General features: G+C 43.8%; 1 protein-coding gene across 4 annotated transcripts in view; it reads left to right on the top strand.

Annotated features, from left to right (window-relative positions):
* MAP7D2 (MAP7 domain containing 2) overlaps window positions 1–22,796 on the top strand; it is a 53,613-nt gene that overhangs the window by 7,539 nt on the left and 23,278 nt on the right. The window contains exons 3-6 of one of the 4 annotated variants that reach the window (XM_079726913.1): window positions 1,119–1,230; window positions 4,277–4,336; window positions 11,895–12,025; window positions 13,616–13,740. In XM_079726913.1, the coding sequence (XP_079583039.1) occupies window positions 1,119–1,230; window positions 4,277–4,336; window positions 11,895–12,025; window positions 13,616–13,740 (428 nt within the window). Of the gene's footprint in view, window positions 1–1,118; window positions 1,241–4,276; window positions 4,388–11,894; window positions 12,026–13,615; window positions 13,741–22,796 lie in introns of those variants that run through there. The other 3 variants (XM_079726912.1, XM_079726915.1, XM_079726914.1) reach the window with 3 other exon arrangements.

Below are 22,796 nucleotides of genomic sequence, written 5' to 3'. Positions count from 1 at the left end.
AGGTGTCCGTGTAACCACTTACCCTGTGGGCCTTCTCCAGTGGAGGCAGGGAGTGGATTTGGTATTTGCAGTGTCATTGCAGTGCCAGGGAAAGACTTGCCAGCAGTCAGGCCCAACTTTATGAAAAGAACAATTTGGTTAATACAGGGGAGTGCTTTTGATAAATGCTCTGTTAGGAGAGAAGCCTGGTTGTTTTTCTCTTCTGGCTAAAAACTGTTTAGTTCTTCTTCCCTCCCCGCCCCCGCCCGCCGCGTCTAGCTCTGAGAATGCATAGATGCTTGATTTTGTGGACAGAAGTTTCTCTACTTTTGTCTCTTGAATTTTGAAATATGCAGTATTAGCCCCAGATACTACGTAGCAGAAAAGTGTTATAATGTAGAGAACAATTAATTCCCCTTTAAGAAGTTCTAAGAGGAAAATGGGACTTTGCAAAATGGACTTCAGGGCTTCCCTGGTGGTGCAGTGGTTGAGAGTCCGCCTGCCGATGCAGGGGACACGGGTTCGTGCCCCAGTCCAGGAAGATCCCACATGCCGTGGAGCGGCTGGGCCCGTGAGCCATGGCCGCTGAGCCTGCGCGTCCGGAGCCTGTGCTCTACAACGGGAGAGGCCACAACAGTGAGAGGCCCGCGTACCACAAAAAACAAACAAACAAACAAACAAAAAATGGACTTCAAAGTCATGGTGTATCCCCCCAAAAAGTTATGCTTAAGGCTATTAAAATTCAAATTATATTTCAGTTTACTCAAATCATAGTCCTTGATGCTTGTCAACCAGAGAGGATGCAGTTGGTTCTAGAACAAAATTCCAGTTCTACTGGATGGGACAGGCCTCAAGGAGTTAATGCTTGTCTGGCATTATTCTTAAACAAATCAAGGCCTGGCTGCAGCAGCAGCCTCTCCCCTGGGAGAGAAGAGGTGCTGGGGCTGGGAGCCAGCACTAGCCGCCTTGTTTACTCTCCGCCCACTAAGAAGGCGCTGGCGTGGTGGGGAGAGCACAAGTGCCTGGGTTTTGGATGCTAAGCAGAGAGCCCTGTCTGGTGACTCATCCCCTGCGCGGAGGTGCAGCAGTGCCGCGGGGCTGGGTGGTTAATCTTGCTCTCTCTTGCGTGAACTGGGCAGGAGCGGCTGGAGGCGATGATGCGCAGGTCCCTGGAGCGCACGCAGCAGCTGGAGCTGAAGAAGAAGTGCTCGTGGGGAGCATCACTGGCCGCGGCGCCCGGAGGACGCGATGGTGAGTGAAGGTCTGTCCCTGCATCGCAGGGCCCGGTGAGGAGATCTTGGGGCAGGAGGGAGATCACGGGCAGACTGGCACCGGCAGGATCTGGGGGATGCTTTGTACCGATCTGCAGGTACCTTTTTTGGATGTGATGTTTAAAGCTGCCAAGCTTCCTGTGTATGCATTTCTTGCGAAGGGGATCTGTTCATTCTTCTTGCTCACAAACAGCAGTTGATACAGTAACTGGGCTTTGAGGTAAAACAAAAGAAAAACAAAGAAAATGAATGTAGAGCCTGGTTAACCGGATCCACCTAGCAAGCCCAGAGGTAACCTAATTTCAGGGAAGGTCAATGACAATAGGCTCAGTCATGGCTGCAGCATGACGGGGAAAGGCTGAGCAGCAGTAACCCCCTAAAAGGGGCTGGGGTTCTTCCCTCCACATTATTTATTTTTGTTGCTCTTTCAGTTTTGTTTTAAGGTGACTTATTTATTTCATTATCCAGTTCATACTCATCTTTAAATTTTCAAATGTTTAATGTATGGATTGTTACTAGTCCCTGGGTGGTTTTGCCCTCTTTTTAGTGTCTTTTCTGTGTCTGCCATTCTGTTATGCAGGAGCTGTATACCAGCTCTTTCTGAGAGCAAATGGGTTTACATGAGTGGTACAGTTTCTTGACTTTGCTGTATTGTGCTTTTAACCTTTTGTCAGTGAATATACTTTTCTTTTCTTTTTTTTTTTGAGACGTCAACAACCCCTCTCAGTTACTTTTTCTAATTTCCTAATAGAAACTAGAGTCAACCAGAAATTGGGACTTTTTTCTTTTACCTGTCTTTGCTCTGATTTTTGTTTTTTGCTGTGTAGGTGAATCAGGAAATACCCCACCCCCTCCTCTAGGTTTAGCAGCCAGCACCCTCCCTCCGGACCCAGGGACCACTGCCGCCGCTGCTGAGTCCACCAACGGTATATCTGAGCATCACTGTGCCATGGCATTTTGTGATGACTGTCCCGGTCACCCTCCTCCATCACTGTGTCTGTCTCAAGCACTTTTACAATTGATTTCTTAGTCTGACCCCTTAGAACTTTTCTCGAGAAAGTGAATGACATGCCCATATTTCTTTGTTCGTCATCGTGGAGCGTGCATGCCTTACATCCTAGTACCCTGGAGACATTTCATCCTTAGCTCACTAACTTCTGCCTTGAAAATCTTGTCAGTGTTTGACTTCTGTGCATTTAGATCTTCAACGCTCTCATGTATTATTGGTTTTTAGGCATTAAGTAGTAGGGTATTTCAATCACTTCTGGCTACCAGAACCTATAATTACACGGAGTTTTGGGTATTAATGTGATGGATTCCTGGAGAGGTGTTTGAGTTTACCAGTACTAACACTGTGAATCCAAACAAGGAGATAAATTGGTTTTGTTCTTGATTTCCTCTCTCTAATAGGCTCTCTGTTTTGTATACAGGCCTGCGAAATTCTTAGGGTCTAGGTCAAGAATAGAACTAGCAAAACCTTGCTCCCATTTAATAGGGACTTTAGAAGTTCAACTCATCTTTGACTGGTAAAGAAAAAACAAGATGTAAAAGGGATACAATATTTCCCAGCCACCCAGAAGGTCAAATTATAGCAGTAGGAATAAATGTCCTTGGTCTCCAGCATTTCCTTGACAAAGAATAATTTTTATTGGTGTTGTTGAGTAGCAGAGACTTTGCCGCCTGGGCCACGTTCACTGTCATATGGGCACTGGCCTTCCCCCAACAGAGAGGGGCAGGTAGAGTTGATAATGACACCTTGGGAATCGTACCCAGGGCCCTGGGACAGGGTGAGGTGAGTGTGGTACTCGACTGGAGCACTTAGTTTAAGGGATTGGCAGAAATCTCAGTAATCAAGATAAAAGAATATTTTAATCAAAATTAATGAAGAACAATCTATGATGAACAAAATATCAAATTTGCAAAGACCAGTACCATGCTGAGCCATATCGGAGCCTGAGGCAAAAGGGGAAATGTGTACCCCTAGAGACATGGTTTTATGTAATTTCTAATGGTTATTTTTCCCAGAACATTAAAATACTCAGACTGAAACATTGAAAAGTAGGTATGTGAAAACTCATACCATTTTAAATTTAAATATTTTATTTATACCCAAACAGACTGTATTATAATTTTACTTCAGTCTAAGTTATTTAAAAATTATTTAGGGTCATCACTTGGTCAGGAGAAATTGTCAAACATGACACTTCTCTCATTTGAAAACAAGATGAGTAGAAGAGTAGGTTTTGAAAATATTGTTGATGAGTTTGCTTCCTTTAGAGCTGGGGCCACACATCTTTCCTTTTGCCTCAAGCTCGGTTATGGCTTGTCTGGCACTGTCAGCACCTCTCGGGTTGCTGCAGTCGTTTCATTTAGAAGCCCGTCTGAAATAACGGTGGGAAATTAAGAGTACCAAATCCAGGACCACATTTTAAAATCCTAACCATAAACAGTCATAGCCTTTGAGAAAGGGCCATTGTGACCCCATCTCTTGATAAAAGGAAGAAACCAACTGCTACAGGTTGTTCTGCTTTAAATACAGCTCCTTGCTTTACAAATTACTTCTCTCTGCAACCTGAGCTCTAGATAACCTCAGAAAAAGTCCGGTTTTAGCTCACCCAGTCTCAGTTAGATCGTAGAACATTTTGCAGTGGTGCTTTGTCTCTGGGTCCAGGTTGGTTTTGTTTATGTGTGGTCTGAATTTACTTAAAAGTCCCTGGACACAAGGAAAGGGTTGGCTGGTGGGATTAGCATGGCTTTAGTTGAACAGTTGAGTGAGGCTGAACATTTGGAATCAAAGAGAAACACAAAGTTGAGCAATAGAAGAGAAGAACTTGCTTCAGATGGATGGCTGCTGTGGCCTGGGCATTCCCAGACATGCCAAGTGGAGGGCAGGGAGCTGGAAGCAGTGTGCTGTGCCACGGTGGTTTTGGAGGCGTGTGGATGAGGACAGGAAGAACACTTTGGGAAATGTGTTTCTTAGTCTAGAGTGGTGTGAATACCAATGTCTTTAATGCATTTCTCTGCAGCATGTGACAAACTTTCAACATCAACCATGAATTTGCCAAAGCAGACGGAGCCTCCCATGAGTAAGCGCCTGTCTTCATCCACCGCGACAATGTCCTATTCCCCAGACCGAGGCAAGTGAACGTGTAGACCTGGTCTCTCCAGTTTTCTTCTTTCTAGTGTGAGCGTGTTAACGTCGGTCTTTGGGAGAGCCCCTCTTGAGCCTTCTGCAAATAGCCCCATTCTCCTAGCCTTGCGATCTGTGTGTGGGAGCCCCAGGGCCTCACTAATGGGACTTTGGAAAAGTGGCAACGCGCTCTTCACAACCAGGTCATTGTTGAATAGGGACAGGAGTTAATGCTATGCTCCCAGTCTGAAAGAGACTTCCATTTTCCACAGTGCATGTAGACGTTATCCTGGCCTGGGGTTAATTGACCAGTGGGCAGATGTGACTGTTAAAAAAGTAACTGCCCAGTTATTGGTGCGATATTGTTGATTAGCCAGAAACAGCGGGATTGTTGAGGCAGAGGTACGTGGGAGACTTAGATGTGTGAAAAAAATGGGGTTCTGCTCTTGTCTGTGGTTTGTAAGCCTGCCCGTTTCTCTTTTGAAAACAGAAGTTCAGAACTAATATGAAATCTTTAAAAGGGCAAAAGGATGGATGGCCTTTTCTGGCGCTCTGTTTTGAGGTGAGAGATGGTATGTATAGGACGGGTGCCAGTTCCAGAAACTGAACAGATATAAAATCACCCGTGTTCTAATGGAGGCTCAGAGAAGGCACTAAAAGTCTGAATTGCTACCTTTCAGAGTTTGTAGGTTAAGGAAGGGAGGGAAGCTCTCCATGCATTAAATGCATATCTTAAAGCATCACTGAAGAAGTGTCAGGTGCCAGTGGAGTATTTAACACATCGAGTCATCACCAGGGGGTGAGCAGGAGGATGTTTGTGACTCTGAAGAGGCCAGTGTGCGTTCCTGGTCCTTTTCCACTGGCTTTGACCTTGCACCTCCAGCACAGGGGTCTGTCATGTGTGTCAGAGACCCCATAAGTGTCAGTGTTGACGCTCTCTGATGCAGTTCATGGGTAAGCGCTGGAAACCTTGAATTAACTAGGAGCTGGATGAGAAAACATCTGCATGCTTTTAATTCTGTATAGCTGTTCCATTTGTGAGTCTATCCCATAGGTTTTCATTAATTCATATGGTTACAAGTTGATGTTAAATTCATATTTGCATTGATTAATGTGTAAAGATAATCAGTATGTTATTATATATTGTTGGCAACTGAATTATCTGCTTGTGGATTATTAATTGAAAATTTGAAATTCCCAAGCCATTTACTGGCTAGTGGATACCCAAAGAAGACGAAGTCATTGAAAAGTTAATCCATTATCATATAATATGTTCCGAAACCATCAAAATAACATTTCAGTCACTGAATTTTAGATTATGGATACTACTACTTCCATTAAAGCTGATAATTAGTTGGCTTTTTTTTAATGTTTCTTATTTAATTTTTGCCCTTACTTGCGTGGGAAAAGTATGAAAGGATGCATATTTCTACATTAACAAAATCAGTGTGTTATGAAATATTTCCTAACAGAGGGCCTAAAACAAGTGTTTTGTAGGAGTAATCTTTTTTTCCAATGTTAGATCTACTTGGTGAGTAAATGGTTTCTTGAGTCCATATGACATCTTGGAATATGGGCTAATTCTCTTCGGGTGATACAGGTGATACTCTAATTCCGTAATAGCATGTTGAATGAATTCTGGCACCCCAAGAGAAGTAACACACTCTCCCAAGCTCTAAATGACACAGCGTCTGTTTTCTTTTACTATGACAAGCTCCGAAGCCATCCTTTGCTACAATATTTTTTCTTTCCACATTCGTTCTGCCACCCAAAAGTTGATTTGCATCATGCACTGTGTTGTTTTAGGCATTTTATTTTGTTTTGTTTTAATTTTGCTTTTTAAAATTTTCATTTGATTCCGTCCCTCAGCTCATCGCACGCACCTTAGTCCCATGGAAACCTTTCTTGTTATGCGACTGTTGACACCCACACAGGCTTCTTTAGCCAGAAGCAGAAGTGCACTCATGCTCTCTGAGCAGCCCAGTCACTCAGGTAAAAGAGGCCAAGCTGGTGACACTGAGGGAAATGCCCCAAATGGTATTGGTTGGCCTTTGAGTTATTCCTGAATTTTTGTATCTTGCTTCACATTTGTTGGCTTCATGAAATGTCTTCTATGGTTAATAACATTTTCTACCCACCAGTGTTTTATTGTTGCTATATTTCTTTTCTTTCAAGTGTCACAGAGGTGAGTAAATTATTTTATGAGTGAGGGCATGTGGATTAGGGGAAAGAAATCCATCTCATGAGTTATGGCGGTTAGTAGACTTTTTAAAATAGACGGTTTGGTAAAATAGCCTATAAACTGCAATCTCAGAAGTCCCATAATCAGCTCTACCACTTACTAGCTGTTACCACTTTGGGTGAGTTAATTAACCTCTCTAAGCCTCAGTTTCCTCATCTCTAAAGTGGAGTTATTTTAAGTTGTCATGAGGATTAAATGAGATAGCACAATGATGGACACAGTCAGAACAGGTATCTAGAGCCTCACTACTCAAGGGGTGGTCCATGGACCAACAGCATTGGTATTACCTGGGAGCATGTAAGAGGGTGGACTCTCAGGCCCCGCCAGACCTGCACACTGAAGTCCAAGAAACAGTGGGCCACACCGTCAAAGCCCTTCCTTGACCAAAGCAGATCAAACCATCATGGCAAGTTTAATGGGGACTAAAAAAAAAAAAAATTAATGTGCACTAGTGTTCCCTGTGAGTTTTGCAAGTGAGTAATGCCGTGTCCACATTAGGGCATGTCTGGTCTCCGTGTCAGTTCCCAAGATATAGTGTATTCAGTGAGATAACATATAAATGACATATTGTCCTCTACCTAGTTCTATCTGTTTCCAAGTAGTTGTGCTGTTTCTGCAGAGACTATATACAAAGGGCCAATAAGCACATGACAAGATGCTGAACATCCTTAGTCATTAGGGAAATGCAAATCAAAACCATAATGAGATACTACTTCCCACTACTAGGATGGCTAAAATTCAAAGAAAAAAGGATAATACAGTTGACTCTTGAACAATTTAGGGGTTGGGGGTACCAGCCCGCCTCAGTCAAAAATCTGCCTTTAACTTTATAATCAGCCCTCTGTATACTTGGTTCCCTATCCGCAGATTCAACCAGCCACAAATAGTACCATAGTATTTACTATTGAATAAAATCTGCGTGTAAGTGGACCCATGCGGTTCAAACCTGTGTTGTTCAAGAGTCAACTGTAATATGTATTGGTGAGGATGTGGGAGAAATTGTAACCTTTATACACTGCTGGTGGGAATGTAAAATTTGCAGCTGCTCTGGAAAGCAGTCTGACAGGTTTTTCAAAATGTTAGAGTTACCACATGAACCAGCAATTCTACTCTTTGGTATAGAGTCAAGGAAATTGAAAACATACACAGTGAAGTGTACAAGTATTCTCAGCAGCAGCATTCAGATTAGCCACAATGTGGAAACAACCCAGATATCCAACAACAGATGAATGGATAAACAAAATGTGTTTATCCATAAAGTGGAATATTATTCAGCTATAAAAAGGAATGAATTACTGATACATGCTACACGATGAACCTTGAAAACATGTTCAGTGAAAGAAGCCAGGCAGAAAATGCCACAAGTTTTATGATTCCATTTTTATGAAATGTCTGGAATAGACAAATCCAGAGAGACAGTAAATAGGTGGTTACTAGGGACCAGGGGAGGGGGAAGAGGAGTGAGTGCCTAATGGGCTCAGGGTTTCTTTTGTTGAAAATGTTCTGGAATTAGACTGTAGTTATGGTTGCACAGCCTTGTAAATATGCTAAAACCCACTAAATTGTACACCTTTATGGTATATGAATTCTATCTCAAACAAATAAACACAAAATTCCTGGGAAGTAGGAAGTATCCCCATCTTGAGAAGGAGAAATGTGTCAGGAGGACCACTCCCAGGCTCGATGATTCTCTAGGAGAGCTCAGAGCTATGATTTATTACAGCGAAAAGCTACAGAGCAAAATCAGTGAAGGGAAAGGGTACATGGAACCAAGTCCAGGGAAGACCGGGCACAGGCTCGCGGCGTCCGCTCCCAGTGGAGTCACGCAGGACACGTTCCCCCAGCAATGAATTAGTACGTGGATGAAGTGTTGCCAACCACAGAAGCCCATTAGAGACTCAGTGCCCAGAGTTTTTAGTGGGGGCTGGTCACGTGGGCACCCCCTGCCAGGTACGTACCTAAATTCCAAACTCAGAAGGAAAGCAGGTGTTCAGCGGAAGTCATGCTGTTTGTACAAACAGGTTAGGCACAGCGAGCCAGTCTTACCAGTTAACTGTGGGAACTCTGCCCAAATCCAAGTTCCCCAATGCCGGGGCCAGCGTGCTAAGCAGGCCTTTCCAGGGAAAGCCTGCAGTTAGGCCTGCTGTGTTTTTTCTGTTCTTCTCTGCACAGTTCACCCCCTTGGTCCTTGGCCACGGTGTCTTTACAGCAGAATTATTATCAATAGGAGCTCGTATAGCAGGCTGAGGCCAACCTACCGTGTGGATCTCACTTATGCCATGTAGGGGTGCTGGACTTAGACAGTTAAGACACAGACCAGTCACCATCAAGGTCTGTCTTAGAAAGCCAGCTGGCTTCCTCTGTAAGTTTCCATATGAACCTCTTCTACCTGGCCTGAGGCATCAATTCAGGCCCAGCCAGCGCTGGGCAGTAAGATGAAGCTGACCCAGAGCCATCCAGGGCTGAGGCAGTGTCATGATGGTACAAGTACAGTCCCCGAGAGCACACGTGTCCCCTGGAAACAGAGTTTATGATGTTCGGGCACCCCATGCAGGACGTGCGTTGGGCAGGCAGTCCAGGCTCACAGGGCCCCCAGCTCTCAGTCCTTGCTTTCAGAGGCACTGCCTGAGGTGGTCCATTCCAAACAGTCCTGCGAGCAACACTGGCTTCATCTCCGGCCGAGTGTGGACTGCATGTGGAGGTGGTGAGCGGGGACTGCGCAGGAGCTGGCCTGCCCCTGCTGTCTCACGGTCACACTGTCACCTGCAATCTGTGTGAATCTGAAGCTCGCTGGCAGCAGCTTGCAAAGGCAGTGTGGTTTTCCTTCAGCAAGAGGGGAGAGTTCCCAGAAACAGTTCTGGAAGAGAAAGATCGTGAATGCCCCTCCCCTGGCCCTCCCCTGCACCACTCCAGTGAGGCTGGGTTTTGTTGTTTTTCTCCATTGTTATCAGCATGCCCCTTTCAGTAATCACAACTTTACATTTCTCAGTCATCCTCTACTCTAACATGGACCTTTCATCTGGAAGGGTTGAATGCAAGAAGGACAAGAGCATTTTTATTTTTAAAAAAATGTGTCCAACTTAAGCAGAATGACACGTCATGCTCAGAAACTGGGACAAAATCCTGAATTTTCAAAAATTTTAAAAATAGGTTTGCATCACCCCCCATCTCTTCCATCCTCTTCATTTATCCAGTGAGCAGCCTAGAAAAGATCAGTCCCTTTTCAGGGACAGGTGCATTGAACAAGTTGCCTTTCTGAGGTGTGCGTAGCAGGAGAAGGGCAAGGGAAGTAGAGTCAGCCTCTCGGTCCGTTGTTAACAAACCGTAGCCAATCTGGAAAGTCAAACACCAGACGTCTTGTCTCGTCAGCAGTGCTGCATCCCCCAGAGGGGGTCGAGCCTGCTCATTGGGGTGGACGGAGGGGTCACACTCCCTTGAGTGCCCTTTCCCAGCTTGCAGCTCTGGCAGGAATTACAAGTTAGAAATGCAGTCAGGCTCCACATCAGAAGTCGAGAGCCCACCAGCAGCTCCGTGTTGGATGGTCCCATCAGAGAACGAGCCCTTTCCTGTGTGCATTTGTCTGTGACCCGGATGGTCCAGCCAGCATCTGTGATGTTTTCTCAGGTTAGGGCCCCACGGAGGGGTGTTCTGTATCTACAGTGGTTCCGGGTTGAATTTTTTTTCTTTTTTTTTTTGCGTTACGCGGGCCTCTCACTGCTGTGGCCTCTCCCGTTGCGGAGCACAGGCTTCGGACGCACAGGCTCAGCAGCCATGGCTCACGGGCCCAGCCGCTCCACGGCATGTGGGATCTTCCCGGACCAGGGCACGAACCCGTGTCCCCTGCATCGGCAGGCGGACTCTCAACCACTGCGCCACCAGGGAAGCCCCCGGGTTGATTTTTGAAACTTCAAAAGTTTGTTTCTGTCTGGAGATTGCCTCTTTTTTTACAACTCCCTTTTCCCAGAGGCTGCATTATGCAAAAATCACCAGGTCTGGAGACTTGTTCTGGTTCCACTACTTAGAATTTAAATTCCAGCCAAACCGCTGGTGGTAAATAGCAAGGAGGTTGTGTCCCACTTCCACTTGGAGGAGAAAGTGAAAACTAAAGGCATCACCTGGGCTGCACTCTTTCTCTCACTTAAGCCAGCATGGCCAAAAGCAGCCAGAGGATCGAGCAAGCCAGCACTTGGAGTTCCATGGGTCATCTTCAGATTCCATAGGTATTTCACCTTTCGCAACAGACAGCAGCTCGGCTGCGGTTTCCTCTGGTGGGGGGCTCCATAGCCACCAGGCATCAGTGGGTCGTCATCCTCCACCCCTTTCTCCTTCCTTTTACCAAACAATGCTTTTACTATACATCAGGGAATCAGGGTCTTTCTCACGATTCCTGCTTCTGACACCAATTGTGTCAGGGGTCCCCAAGACCACCCCAGGTTCAGTGATTCGCTAGGAGGACTCAGAGGACTCAGCGTGTGGTGGCACTCGTAGCTGAGATGTCCCAGCGGAAGGCTGCACAGCACAATCAGCACGGGGAATTGGCGCACGGGCGAGTCCAGAGGACACCATGTGCAGCTTTCCAAGAGTCCCCTCCCAGTGGAGTCACACAGGACGTGCCTGAGTCCCCCAGCAACGAGCTGCGACAACACGCGTGAAATGTTGCCAACCAGGGAGGCTTGTTAGAGACTCAGCGCCCAGCGCTGGTCACGTAGGCACCCCCTGCCAGGCACATACCACATTCCAGACTCAGGACAAGAAAGCAAGATCAGTCATGTTGTTTGTACAGGCAGCTTAGGCACAGTGAGCTACTCATCAGTTAATGGTGAGAACCCTCCTGAAATCCAAGTTTCCAGATGCTTACAGGGGTCAACCTTGTGAACAGGCCCTTCCAAGGACAGCAGTCAGGTCTGCTACGTTAACTCTCTCCTGTACAAGGAAATTGACATTTAGAGAGGTTAAGTCACCTACCCAAGGTGATCCAGCTATTAGGTGATGGTGCTCGGTCCATCTGGCTCCCAAGACCAGATTTTGAACTCCTGAAATGAACTGGACCCTTGAGCATTGAGTATGGGGGTCTTTTAAGATACGGTCTATTCTGTGTACACTAGAAAAAGTGTGGTGGTATTTTGAGAATGTGGATTGCCCGCGTCACATTTTAACAGAAATGTGGTGTTCTTCCCAACCCTCTGTTCACCCTACTTTTTCCGTCTATGCTCCCTGTGTCTCTGGGTTTTATACTGTAACTCTCTAGTATCCCATGCCTGTCCTCGTGTAGCTCCTGCTGGCCCCCTTAAATCTTCCTACAAGTCTTCTCCCACTCGAAATGCCGAGAAGAAGAAGACGGCATCTACATCTGGCGTAGGAGATGCTGGGAAAGGAGCCCCTGCAGGAGCGGAGGCCTCTCCGGTAGGTTTATACCCGCTCACCCCTCGGGACTGGTTTATCTGACAGTGTGATTACTCCCCACACTTGACCTGGGGTCTATTTCCATCTATCTCCAGGGACTGCTCAAGGGGCAGACTTGGTTTAAAATGGCACCCAACCTTTGAAAATCAGTTAACTTTTTGCACCCTCCTAAATCTTAGTGCCTTGGAACAGACTCCTAAAGCCCTTGTCCTCTTTATAGCCTGTCCTCCAGAGGACGGGCGTCAGAAGGAATGTTCCGAGTGCCCTTTCTCTGCTTAAGGATGTCTGATTCTGGGCCAGTCTTGCCTCTACAGGCAGCTAGAGCTGAAGTTCTAGGTCAACCTTCATCCACAACGGTGGCCTTTAAACATTTTTGTCGTCATGGTAACACTATCAGTAAGGCAGACGTTGAGCAGGTACCCCCGATTGTGTGTATTTGTTTAGAAATTTTACGTGCCATACTACTTTTGTTAGTTACACTTGCTATGTAACAAATTACCCCAAACCTTAGCAGCTTAAAGCCAATGTTTATTACCTCACTGGTTCTTTGGGTCAGAAATTGAGGATGGCTTAGCTGGGTGCTTCTGGTTCAGGGTCTCTCATGAGGGTGTGGTCAGGACGGCAGGCAGGGCTGCAGTCATCAGAAAGCTTGGCTGGGGCTCTTCCAGGACAGCTCACTCACATGGCTGTTGGCAGGAGGCCCCAGTTCCTTACTGCATGGACCTCTCCAGAGAGCTGCTTGAGTGTCCAGATAACATGGCAGCTGGCTTCCCCTAGAGCAAGAGATCAGAGAGAGAGAGACAGAGACCAAACCCACGCTTGAGGAGAAGGGAACTGAGCTCCACCTGTTAAAGCAAGGAGCATCAAATGACACGTGGACTCACTTTAAACACCGCGTCACCACTGGGCATTTATTTGATAACGCCATATTTATTTTTTTAATCCAGTGTGATCCCAAGGTTCTCACAGGAGAAGTGAATATTTCAGACCCTAGGATTTTACTGCTGGGTGGATTCCTGTGGAAGGGGGCTAATGTATGTGGGCATGGGGGCTGTGTGAGGATTTGCTGCGGAAAATCACAATAGGGAGGGAAGGGGACCACTGTTGCAGACTGCCTGCCGTGGGCCAGTAACAGAGGCCCATGTGAGGCAGGCCATGGGGAAGACATAGAGGGATGGAGGGGTTGCAGTCCCCGTTAAACTGGGTACACTGTCAGGGTCCCCAGCTCACTGTCTTGCACCCACCTATAGCTTTTTTTTTAAAATAGTGATTGCATATCTTTGTACTCGTTCCAGCTTCTGTATGTCCAGGACCACAGTCTGGTTCCATTGTTAGCTTTTTGTAAGATAACAAGGAGAAGGCGGTCTTTATGTTTTAAGGCTGAGGTTGTTTTTTTTTTTAACTGAATGACCTAAATATGATGACCCCCTGGTGCTTCTCTGCAAAGATTCCCATTGTGGGAAGTAGTATAGCTCCGTATGGTTCCTTCTGAAAGAAAGCTGTGCGTTGCTTCTATCTGGGGTATTTTTAGAAATTGTAGAAGTGGTGGCAGTCATGGGCCATGGCCGTCCTATTCTGTGTCCCCTACAGACGGAGAAGATGAAGAGGGGGCCAAGAACAACTTCCGTTCCCAGCGTGGGCCTCATGTCCCCTCTGAGAAGATGCGATTTTCCAGCAGGCGTTTCTAAGAGGTCGTCTTCTCCTGTGACACCCAAGTAAGCATCTTTCCCCTTCACCATAGTCGGATGGTTAAAGCAGTTTGGGGGGCTCTGTGCCGTGTGCCTCCAGCTCCCCCACGAGGCGTGGCCGGCCCGCCGAGGTGCGCTGTGTATCTTCTAGATAAATGATGTGCTCTTGAGGGCTTTGCTGCCTGGTAAATACTGGACTGTGATTTACCAAGATGAACCCATTTGGCGTGTTTTCTTCAGGTCCATTAGTCCCATTCTACTTTTCTGGCATTCCCCTTCTTTCTCCTTCAGCTGCATCTGGAGTGAAGTGATTGCACTGCGCTTGGGCTCTGGGGCCCCTGTGCTCCACACTCGCTCTCAGGCCCTCTCTCATTTTGTCTCTTTAACAGAAAGGCAATAATAACTTCTCAGTCACCATCAGCTGTATGTTTTTCTAATGAAGCCAATGAAAAACTGTGTAACTGGAAAACGAATTTACACTGTGTGACCACTGACTTAAGTCTTTAAAACATTTTACTGCTAGTAACTGACAAGAATGACTCAGTAAATAACTCATTCCAGCAGTAGAATGGAAACATGTTCAGTAGTACTGAGAGAGAAAGAGAAATATGATTTTAATTTGGAAAAAAGGAAACTCTTTATATAGAGAGAATCATATAAAACTTGTTTGGTGCATCAGTCTGGTTCAGAGAACATAGGATAATACACAGGTTTAATGAACACTTGAGGATTTTCTTTTCTTTAACCTTTTTTCTTTTTTTTAATTTTTGAATTTTATTTTATTTTTTTATACAGCAGGTTCTTGTTAGTCATCAATTTTATACACATCAGTGTATACATGTGAATCCCAATCTCCCAATTCATCTCCCCGCCCCCCCTTCCCCCTTGGTGTCCATACATTAGTTCTCTACATCTGTGGCTCTATTTTTGCCTTGCAAAGCGGTTCATCTGTACCATTTATCTAGGTTCCACATATATGCGTTAATATACGATATTTGTTTTTCTCTTTCTGACTTACTTCACTCTGTATGACAGTCTCTAGATCCATCCACGTCTCAACAAATGACCCAATTTCGTTCCCTTTTTATGGCTGAGTAATATTCCATTGTATATATGTACCAAAACTTCTTTATCCATTCATCTGTCCATGGGCATTTAGGTTGCTTCCATGACCTGGCTATTGTAAATATTGCTGCAATGAACATTGGGGTGCATGTGTCTTTTTGAATTATGGCTTTCTCTGGGTATATGCCCAGTAGTGGGATTGCTGGATCATATGGTAATTCTATTTTTAGTTTTTTAAGGAAACTCCGTACTGTTCTCCATAGTGGCTGTATCAATTTACATTCCCACCAACAGTGAAAGAGGGTTCCCTTTTCTCCACACCCTCTCCAGCATTTGCTGTTTGTAGACTTTCTGGTGATGCCCATTCTGACTGGTGTGAGGTGATACCTCATTGTAGTTTTGATTTGCATTTCTCTGATAATTAGTGATGTTGAGCAACTTTTCATGTGCTTCTTGGCCATCTGTATGTCTTCTTTGGAGAAATGTCTATTTAGATCTTCTGCCCATTTTTGGATTGGGTTGTTTGTTTTTTTAATATTGAGCTGCATGAGCTGTTTATATATTTTGGAGATTAATCCTTTGTCCGTTGATTCATTTGCAAATATTTTCTCCCATTCTGAGGGTTGTCTTTTCATCTTGTTTATGGTTTCCTTTGCTGTGCAAAAGCTTGGAAGTTTCATTAGGTCCCATTTGTTTATTTTTGTTTTTATTTCCATTACTCTAGGAGGTGGATCAAAAAAGATCTTGCTGTGATTTATGTCAAAGAGTGTTCTTCCTATGTTTTCCTCTAAGAGTTTTATAGTGTCCAGTCTTACATTTAGGTCTTTAATCCATTTTGAGTTTATTTTCGTGTATGGTGTTAGGGAGTGTTCTGATTTCATTCTTTAACATGTAGCTGTCCAGTTTTCCCAGCACCACTTATTGAAGAGACTGTCTTTTCTCCATTGTATATCCTTGCCTCCTTTGTCATAGGTTAGTTGACCATAGGTGCATGGGTTTATCTCTGGGCTTTCTATCTTGTTCCATTGATCTATGTTTCTGTTTTTGTGCCAGTAACATATTGTCTTGATTACTGCAGCTTTGTAGTATAGTCTGAAGTCAGGGAGTCTGATTCCTCCAGCTCTGTTTTTTTCCCTCAAGACTGTATTGGCTATTCGGAGTCTTTTGTGTCTCCATACAAATTTTAAGATATTTTGTTCTAGTTCCGTAAAAAATGCCATTGGTAATTTGATAGGGATTGCATTGAATCTGTAGATTGCTTTGGGTAGTATAGTCATTTTCACAATATTGATTCTTTCAATCCAAGAACACGGTATATCTCTCCATCTGTTGGTTATCGTCTTTAATTTCTTTCATCAGTGTCTTATAGTTTTCTGCATACAGGTCTTTTGTCTCCCTAGGTAGGTTTATTCCTAGGTATTTTATTCTTTTTGTTGCAACGGTAAATGGGAGTGTTTCCTTAATTTCACTTGCAGATTTTTCATCATTAGTGTATAGGAATGCAAGAGATTTCTGTGCATTAATTTCGTATCCTGCAACTTTACCAGATTCATTGATTAGCTCTAGTAGTTTTCTGGTGGCATCTTTAGGATTCTCTATGTATTGTATCATGTCATCTGCAAACAGTGACAGTTTTACTTCTTCTTTTCCAATTTGTATTCCTTTTATTTCTTTTTCTTCTCTGATTGCCGTGGCTAAGACTTCCAAATCTGTGTTGAATAATAGTGGTGAGAGTGGACATCCTTGTCTTGTTCCTGATCTTAGAGGAAATGCTTTCAGTTTTTCACCATTGAGAATGATGTTTGCTGTGGGTTTGTCGTATATGGCCTTTATTATGTTGAGGTAAGTTCCCTCTATGCCCACTTTCTGGAGAGTTTTTATCATAAATGGGTGTTGAATTTTGTCAACAGCTCTTTCTGCATCTGTTGAGACGATCATATGGTTTTTCTCCTTCAATTTGTTAATATGGTGTATCCCATTGATTTGCATATATTGAAGAATCCTTGCATCCCTGGGATAAATCCCACTTGATCATGGTGTATGATCCTTTTAATGTGTTGTTAGATTCTGTTTGCCAGTATTTTGTTGAGGATTTTTGCATCTATATTCATCAGTGATATTGGTCTGTAATTTTCCTTTTTTGTCGTATCTTTGTCTGGTTTTGGTTATCAGGGTGATGGTGGCCTCATAGAATGAGTTTGGGTGTGTTCCTTCCTCTGCAATTTTTTGGAAGAGTTTGAGAAGGGTAGGTGTTAGCTCTTCTCTAAATGTTTGATAGAATTCACCTGTGAAGCCATCTGGTCCTGGACTTTTGTTTGTTGGAAGATTTTTAATCACAGTTTCCATTTCATTACTGTGATTGGTCTGTTCATATTTCCTGTTAGTTCCTGGTTCAGTCTTGGAAGGTTATACCTGTCTAAGAATTTGTCCATTTCTTCCAGGTTGTCCATTTTATTGGCATAGAGTTGCTTATAGCAGTCTCTTAGGATGCTTTGTATTTCTGTGGTGTCTGCTGTAACTTCTCCGTTTTCGTTTCTAATTTTATTGATTTGAGTCCTCTCCCTCTTTTTCTTGATGAGTCTGGCTAATGGTTTATCAATTTTGTTTATCTTTTCAGAGAACCAGCTTTTAGTTTGATTGATCTTTGCTATTGTTTTCTTTGTTTCTATTTCATTTATTTCTGCTCTGATCTTTATGATTTCTTTCCTTCTGCTCACTTTGGGTTTTGTTTGTTCTTCTTTCTCTAGTTCCTTTAGGTGTAAGTTTAGATTGTTTATTTGAGATTTTTCTTGTTTCTTGAGGTAGGCTTGTATAGCTATAAACTTCCCTCTTAGAACTGCTTTTGCTACATCCCATAGGTTTTGGATCGTCGTGTTTTCATTGTCATTTGTCTCTAGGTAGTTTTTGATTTTGTCTTCAATTTCTTCAGTGATCTCTTGGTTATTTAGTAATGTATTGTTTAGCCCCCATGTGTTTGTGTTTTTTACGTTTTTTTCCCTGTAATTGATTTCTAATCTCATAGCGTTGTGGTCAGAAAAGATGCTTGATATGATTTCAATTTTCCTAAATTTACTGAGGCTTGACTTGTGACCCAAGATGTGATCTATCCTGGAGAATGTTCCGTGCGCACTTGAGACGAAAATTTAATCTGCTGTTTTTGGATGGAATGTCCTATAAATATCAATTAAATCTATCTGGTCTACTGTGTCATATAAAGTTTGTGTTTACTTATTAATTTTCTGTCTGGATGATCTGTCCATTGGTGTAAGTGAGGTGTTAAAATTTCCCCACTATTACTGTGTTACTGTCAATTTCCTTTTTTATAGGTGTTAGCAGTTGCCTTATGTATTGGGGTGCTCCTATGTTGGGTGCATATATGTTTATAATTGTTATATCTTCTTGGATTGATCCCTTGATCATTATGTAGTGTCCTTCCTTGTCTCTTGTAACATTCTTTATTTTAAGGTTTATTTTATCTGATATGAGTATTGCTACTCCAGCTTTCTTTGGATTTCCATTTGCATGGAATATCTTTTTCCATCCCCTCACTTTCAGTCTGAATGTGTCCCTAGGTCTGAAGTGGGTCTCTTGTAGACAGCATATATATGGGTCTTGTTTTTGTATCCATTCCGCGAGCCTGTGTCTTTTGGTTGGAGCATTTAATCCATTCACGTTTAAGGTAATTATCGATATGTATGTTCCTGTGACCATTTTCTTAATTGTTTCGGGTTTGTTTTTTGGTTTTTGGTTTTCTTGGTTTTGTTTTTTTTTTTTTGCGGTATGCGGGCCTCTCACCGCTGTGGCCTCTCCCGTTGCGGGGCACAGGCTCCGGACGTGCAGGCCCAGCGGCCATGGCTCACGGGCCCAGCCGCTCCGCGGCATGTGGGATCCTCCCGGACCGGGGCATGAACCCGTGTCCCCTGCATCGGCAGGCGGACTCTCAACCACTGCGCCACCAGGGAAGCCCATTGGGTTTGTTTTTGTAGGTCCTTTTCTTCTTTTGTGTTTCCCACTTAGAGAAGTTCCTTTAGCATTTGTTGTAGAGCTGGTTTGGTGGTGCTGAATTCTCTTAGCTTTTGCTTGTCTCTAATGCTTTTGATTTCTCAGTTGAATCTGAATGAGATCCTTGCCGGGTAGAGTAATCTTGGTTGTAGGTTCTTCCCTTTCGTCACTTTAAATATATCATGCCACTCCCTTCTAGCCTGTAGAGTTTTTGCTGAGAAATCAGCTGTTAATCTTATGGGAGTTCCCTTGTATTTGTTGTTTTTCCCTTGTTGCTTTCAATAATTTTTCTTCATCTTTAATTTTTGTCAGTTTGATTACTATGTGTCTCGGTGTGTTTCTCCTTGGGTTTATCCTGCCTGGGACTCTCTGCACTTCCTGGACTTGGGTGGCTATTTCCTTTCACATGTTAGGGAAGTTTTCGACTATAATCTCTTCATATATTTTCTCAGGTCCTTTCTCTCTCTCTTCTTCTGGGACCCCTATAATGTGAATGTTGTTGCATTTAATGTGGTCCCAGAGGTCTCTGAGGCTGTCTTCATTTCTTTTTGTTCTTTTTTCTTTATTCTTTTCCGCAGCAGTGAATTCCACCATTGTGTCTTCCAGGTCGCTTATCCGTTCTTCTGCCTCAGTTATTCTGCTATTGATTCCTTCTAGTGTAGTTTTCATTTCAGTTATCGTATTGTTCATCTCTGTTTGTTTGTTCTTTAATTCTTCTAGATCTTTGTTAAACATTTCTTGCATCTTCTCGATCTTTGCCTCCATTCTTTTTCCGAGGTCCTGGATCATCTTCACTATCATTATTGTGAATTCTTTTTCTGGAAGGTTGCCTATCTCCACTTCATTTAGTTGTTTTTCTGGGGTTTTATCTTGTTCCTTCATCTGATACATAGCCCTCTGCCTTTTCATCTTGTCTGTCTTTCTGTGAATGTGGTTTTTGTTCCACAGGCTGCAGGGTTGTAGTTCTTCTTGCTTCTGCTGTCTGCCCTCTAACACTTGGGAATTTTTAAAAAATGTTTCAAGATGATAGCAGCTCTTATTTCTGATATGTTGCTTCCTAACAGAGATTTTTTCACTAATATTGTTTTGCTCAGAGATTGCTATGGTTTTTATAAACCAGTACTACTGGTTATCGATGTATGTACTTTCCATAAAGAAAATCTTTCTGTAGCACATTACTGAATTAATAGCGTCTTGGGTTTTTTTTTTTCTTAAGTCCATTGCATTCTTTCTGTGCCTGTATTGCCTGTCTTTGGTTATGGTATTGCTTTCTTGCAAACTCCAAATCCATTAGGTGAGCTGTGAGGTCTCTGTTTGTCTTATTTCTGAGCCTTCCATTTGCATGTCAGTACTCTGCTGTCAGTTTGGGACGTTGACATTAACAGAGAGAAAAGCCTATTCGTACTGGGGTTTTTCCAGATTCTACCCTCTCTTTCCTGGGTCTTGACTCATGGTCCTTGCATCATCATTGTAAATTTCACTGAGGCGAACCAAGAGGGTAGTTGCCCTCTATAGAGATGAGAATTCAGTTTTTGGTAGCAAGCTTGCAGTGGGTTCTGTGCTATTTCTTTGAAGTTGAAAATCTTGAAGGTTGTGATTCAGGAACTATTTTATATTTTAAAGGACATATCATCCGAGTTTTAAAAAGCTCTCTCTCTGACCAAAGATACTCAAACACAATCCCAGACTTTTAAAAATGCAGTTCAATTTAAAGAAATATTTAAAATTTCTACTCTATCTAGAACAATAATAGGCACCTTGTAGAAGCTTTATAAGTATTCATAGAATGAATGAATGCAAGTCACTGTGCCAGATGCTCCAGAGAATCCCCAAACGAATGAAAATAGTCTCCACTTGGACGGGCCCCAAGAGAGCTGGGAGGGAGATGTGGACCCAGATGAGGACAGTTCCAGGCCTGCTCCAAAGAGAGAGCTGCCCACCTTGAACTGTTCATCCCTCAGGACTCAGCTCAGCTGTCTTCCTGTCCAGAACTAGCCAAAGCTGAATTCGCCCCCTTCGCTGTGCTAACAGAACATAGCTGGGTCAGTCATTCGTTCATCGAACACCCATAGAGCACCTACTCTGTATCCAGTGCTCTTCTCAGCCTTCATGGAGCTTGCCTGACAGTGAACAACAAATATAATATCAGGTGGTGATAAGTGCTGTGAAGAAAAATGAGTCCGGGTCAGATGGCGGAGGACGGTGGAGGGGCGGAGCTAGATCGGGTGGTCAGAAAAGGCTTCTCTGAGGAGGTGACATTTGAGCAGAGCGCCCTGCATGAAGTGAGGGAGCAGGCCGAATTGATGTGTGCCTCATTGTACTTGATTATCTCCTGCTAGGCTGCCGCAAGGGCGGGGGGCTGACTCAGTTTATTGTTGCACAGTCTGCGCGCAACATGAGTCTGTGGGACGCTAGCCAGGGCGGAAAGGCGGGCCTGGAGGGCAGAGTGGTCTGGGCAGGTCTGAGCAATGCTGGGGCCAAACCTACCTGAGGACTCAGGCCCTTTGCCTCCTCATTCCTTCTGGGACATTCATCAGTATATTCTCCCACTGATCAGTTTCTTAAACATTCTCTTTTCTGTGCTGTATATTTCACTTGGGGAATTTTTTAATGATGAGGGATGCTGGTTTCTGTACCATGCTGCACAGTGTTCCTGCCACTTTCAACAAAGAGAAATTAATGGACTGGCTTTTATTTTTAGAGCCTCATACATGTTGTCTCTAACACAGGCAGGAAAAGTAGCACACACTAACACAGCTAGACTGCCTGTGTACTGTCAAACTCCAGAATCCTTCTCTCTTTATGAGGTGCCCTGGGAATAGAAGTTGCTCGGGCACCTCTAAATCAGAATTACCAAGTTGAGAGGTGTAAGGAATAGCAAACGTTTCTTGATTTTTAAAATGTTCAGAAAGAAATTTAGTTTCTCCCTGGGGTGAAAATTAGCGGCTGAAGCACACTGGGTATGGGCCAGGTCTGAGAAATGTGCAAAGTCAAGTAGACGGTAAGTATATTCTGAAAATCCAACCAAACTATACAGCAGTGAAAAAGAGTGGATTGCAGCTGCCCGCAACCAGTGGGTGGATCTCAGGAACGTAGTGTCGAGAAGGAAGTTGTAGAAGAATGTCAGCAGTTTGATTCCATGTATACTGAGTCCCTAGATGTTGCAAAACCAGTGTGTTTTTAATAATATAAATGTGGTAAGATGATTTTAAGGAAATGGCAAACATAAAATGCAGAGTGATGATGGCCTCTGAGTGGGAAGTTGGGGATGGGCTCAGGGAGGGGCACATGGGAGATCCTGGCATAGTATGTCTTTCCCTTGAGCTAGTTGGTGCATGTGTGAGCATTTGTTTTATCATTCTTCATACCTTTCATATTTTATAAATATTCTTTTGTATACTCAATATTAAAGAATGATGAAAAAGAAACACTTGGTTTTTAAAATGGTGTCACACAAAATAAGCCCCAAGCAAAGTGGCATTTTCAACTTTCCCTCTGTGCAGACCAAGCGTGTGATCTTTAAAGCACACTGGAAGTGACATGGCTTTGAATGGCCTGGGGCGGGGGGCTAGCCACTTTGAACTCCCATCCAGAAACCCAGACGGGCCGTGTGATGAAAGGCTCTGACAGCGCATTGTTCCCGTCCCGGATCTCAGATCAATTAAGTCACTGTAGGCGGCTGTGCATATTAATGGCTTTGCTCTTTTAAGTGTTCAAGTTTATTTTCATTGTTGGTTGGCATTGTCCGGTACTTGTATGGGTTTTAAAAAACTAGCTTCAGCAAGACTCTCAAAGACGTGGATGGAGCATATCTTTCTTCTTGTAACCTAGAGAAAGGAAATCAAGTGTGGCCAAGCGCATTTACCCAGCCTGCCTCTGCCTCTGTGTGTAGGTGCTGCCTGGACCCCTAGTTCTGCAGTGTGAAATGTTCTCTCATGGTTTCAGGTTCTTAGAAATGTATTCTAAGTTAGTTTGGACATTATGATGGGGAATGTGTCCATTATCCCTTGCTGCTG

The sequence above is a fragment of the Hyperoodon ampullatus genome (genome assembly GCF_949752795.1).
Source record: "Hyperoodon ampullatus genome assembly, chromosome: X".
Classification (NCBI taxonomy): Eukaryota; Metazoa; Chordata; class Mammalia; order Artiodactyla; family Ziphiidae; genus Hyperoodon; species Hyperoodon ampullatus.
This window is presented reverse-complemented; position numbering and strand designations above follow the sequence as displayed.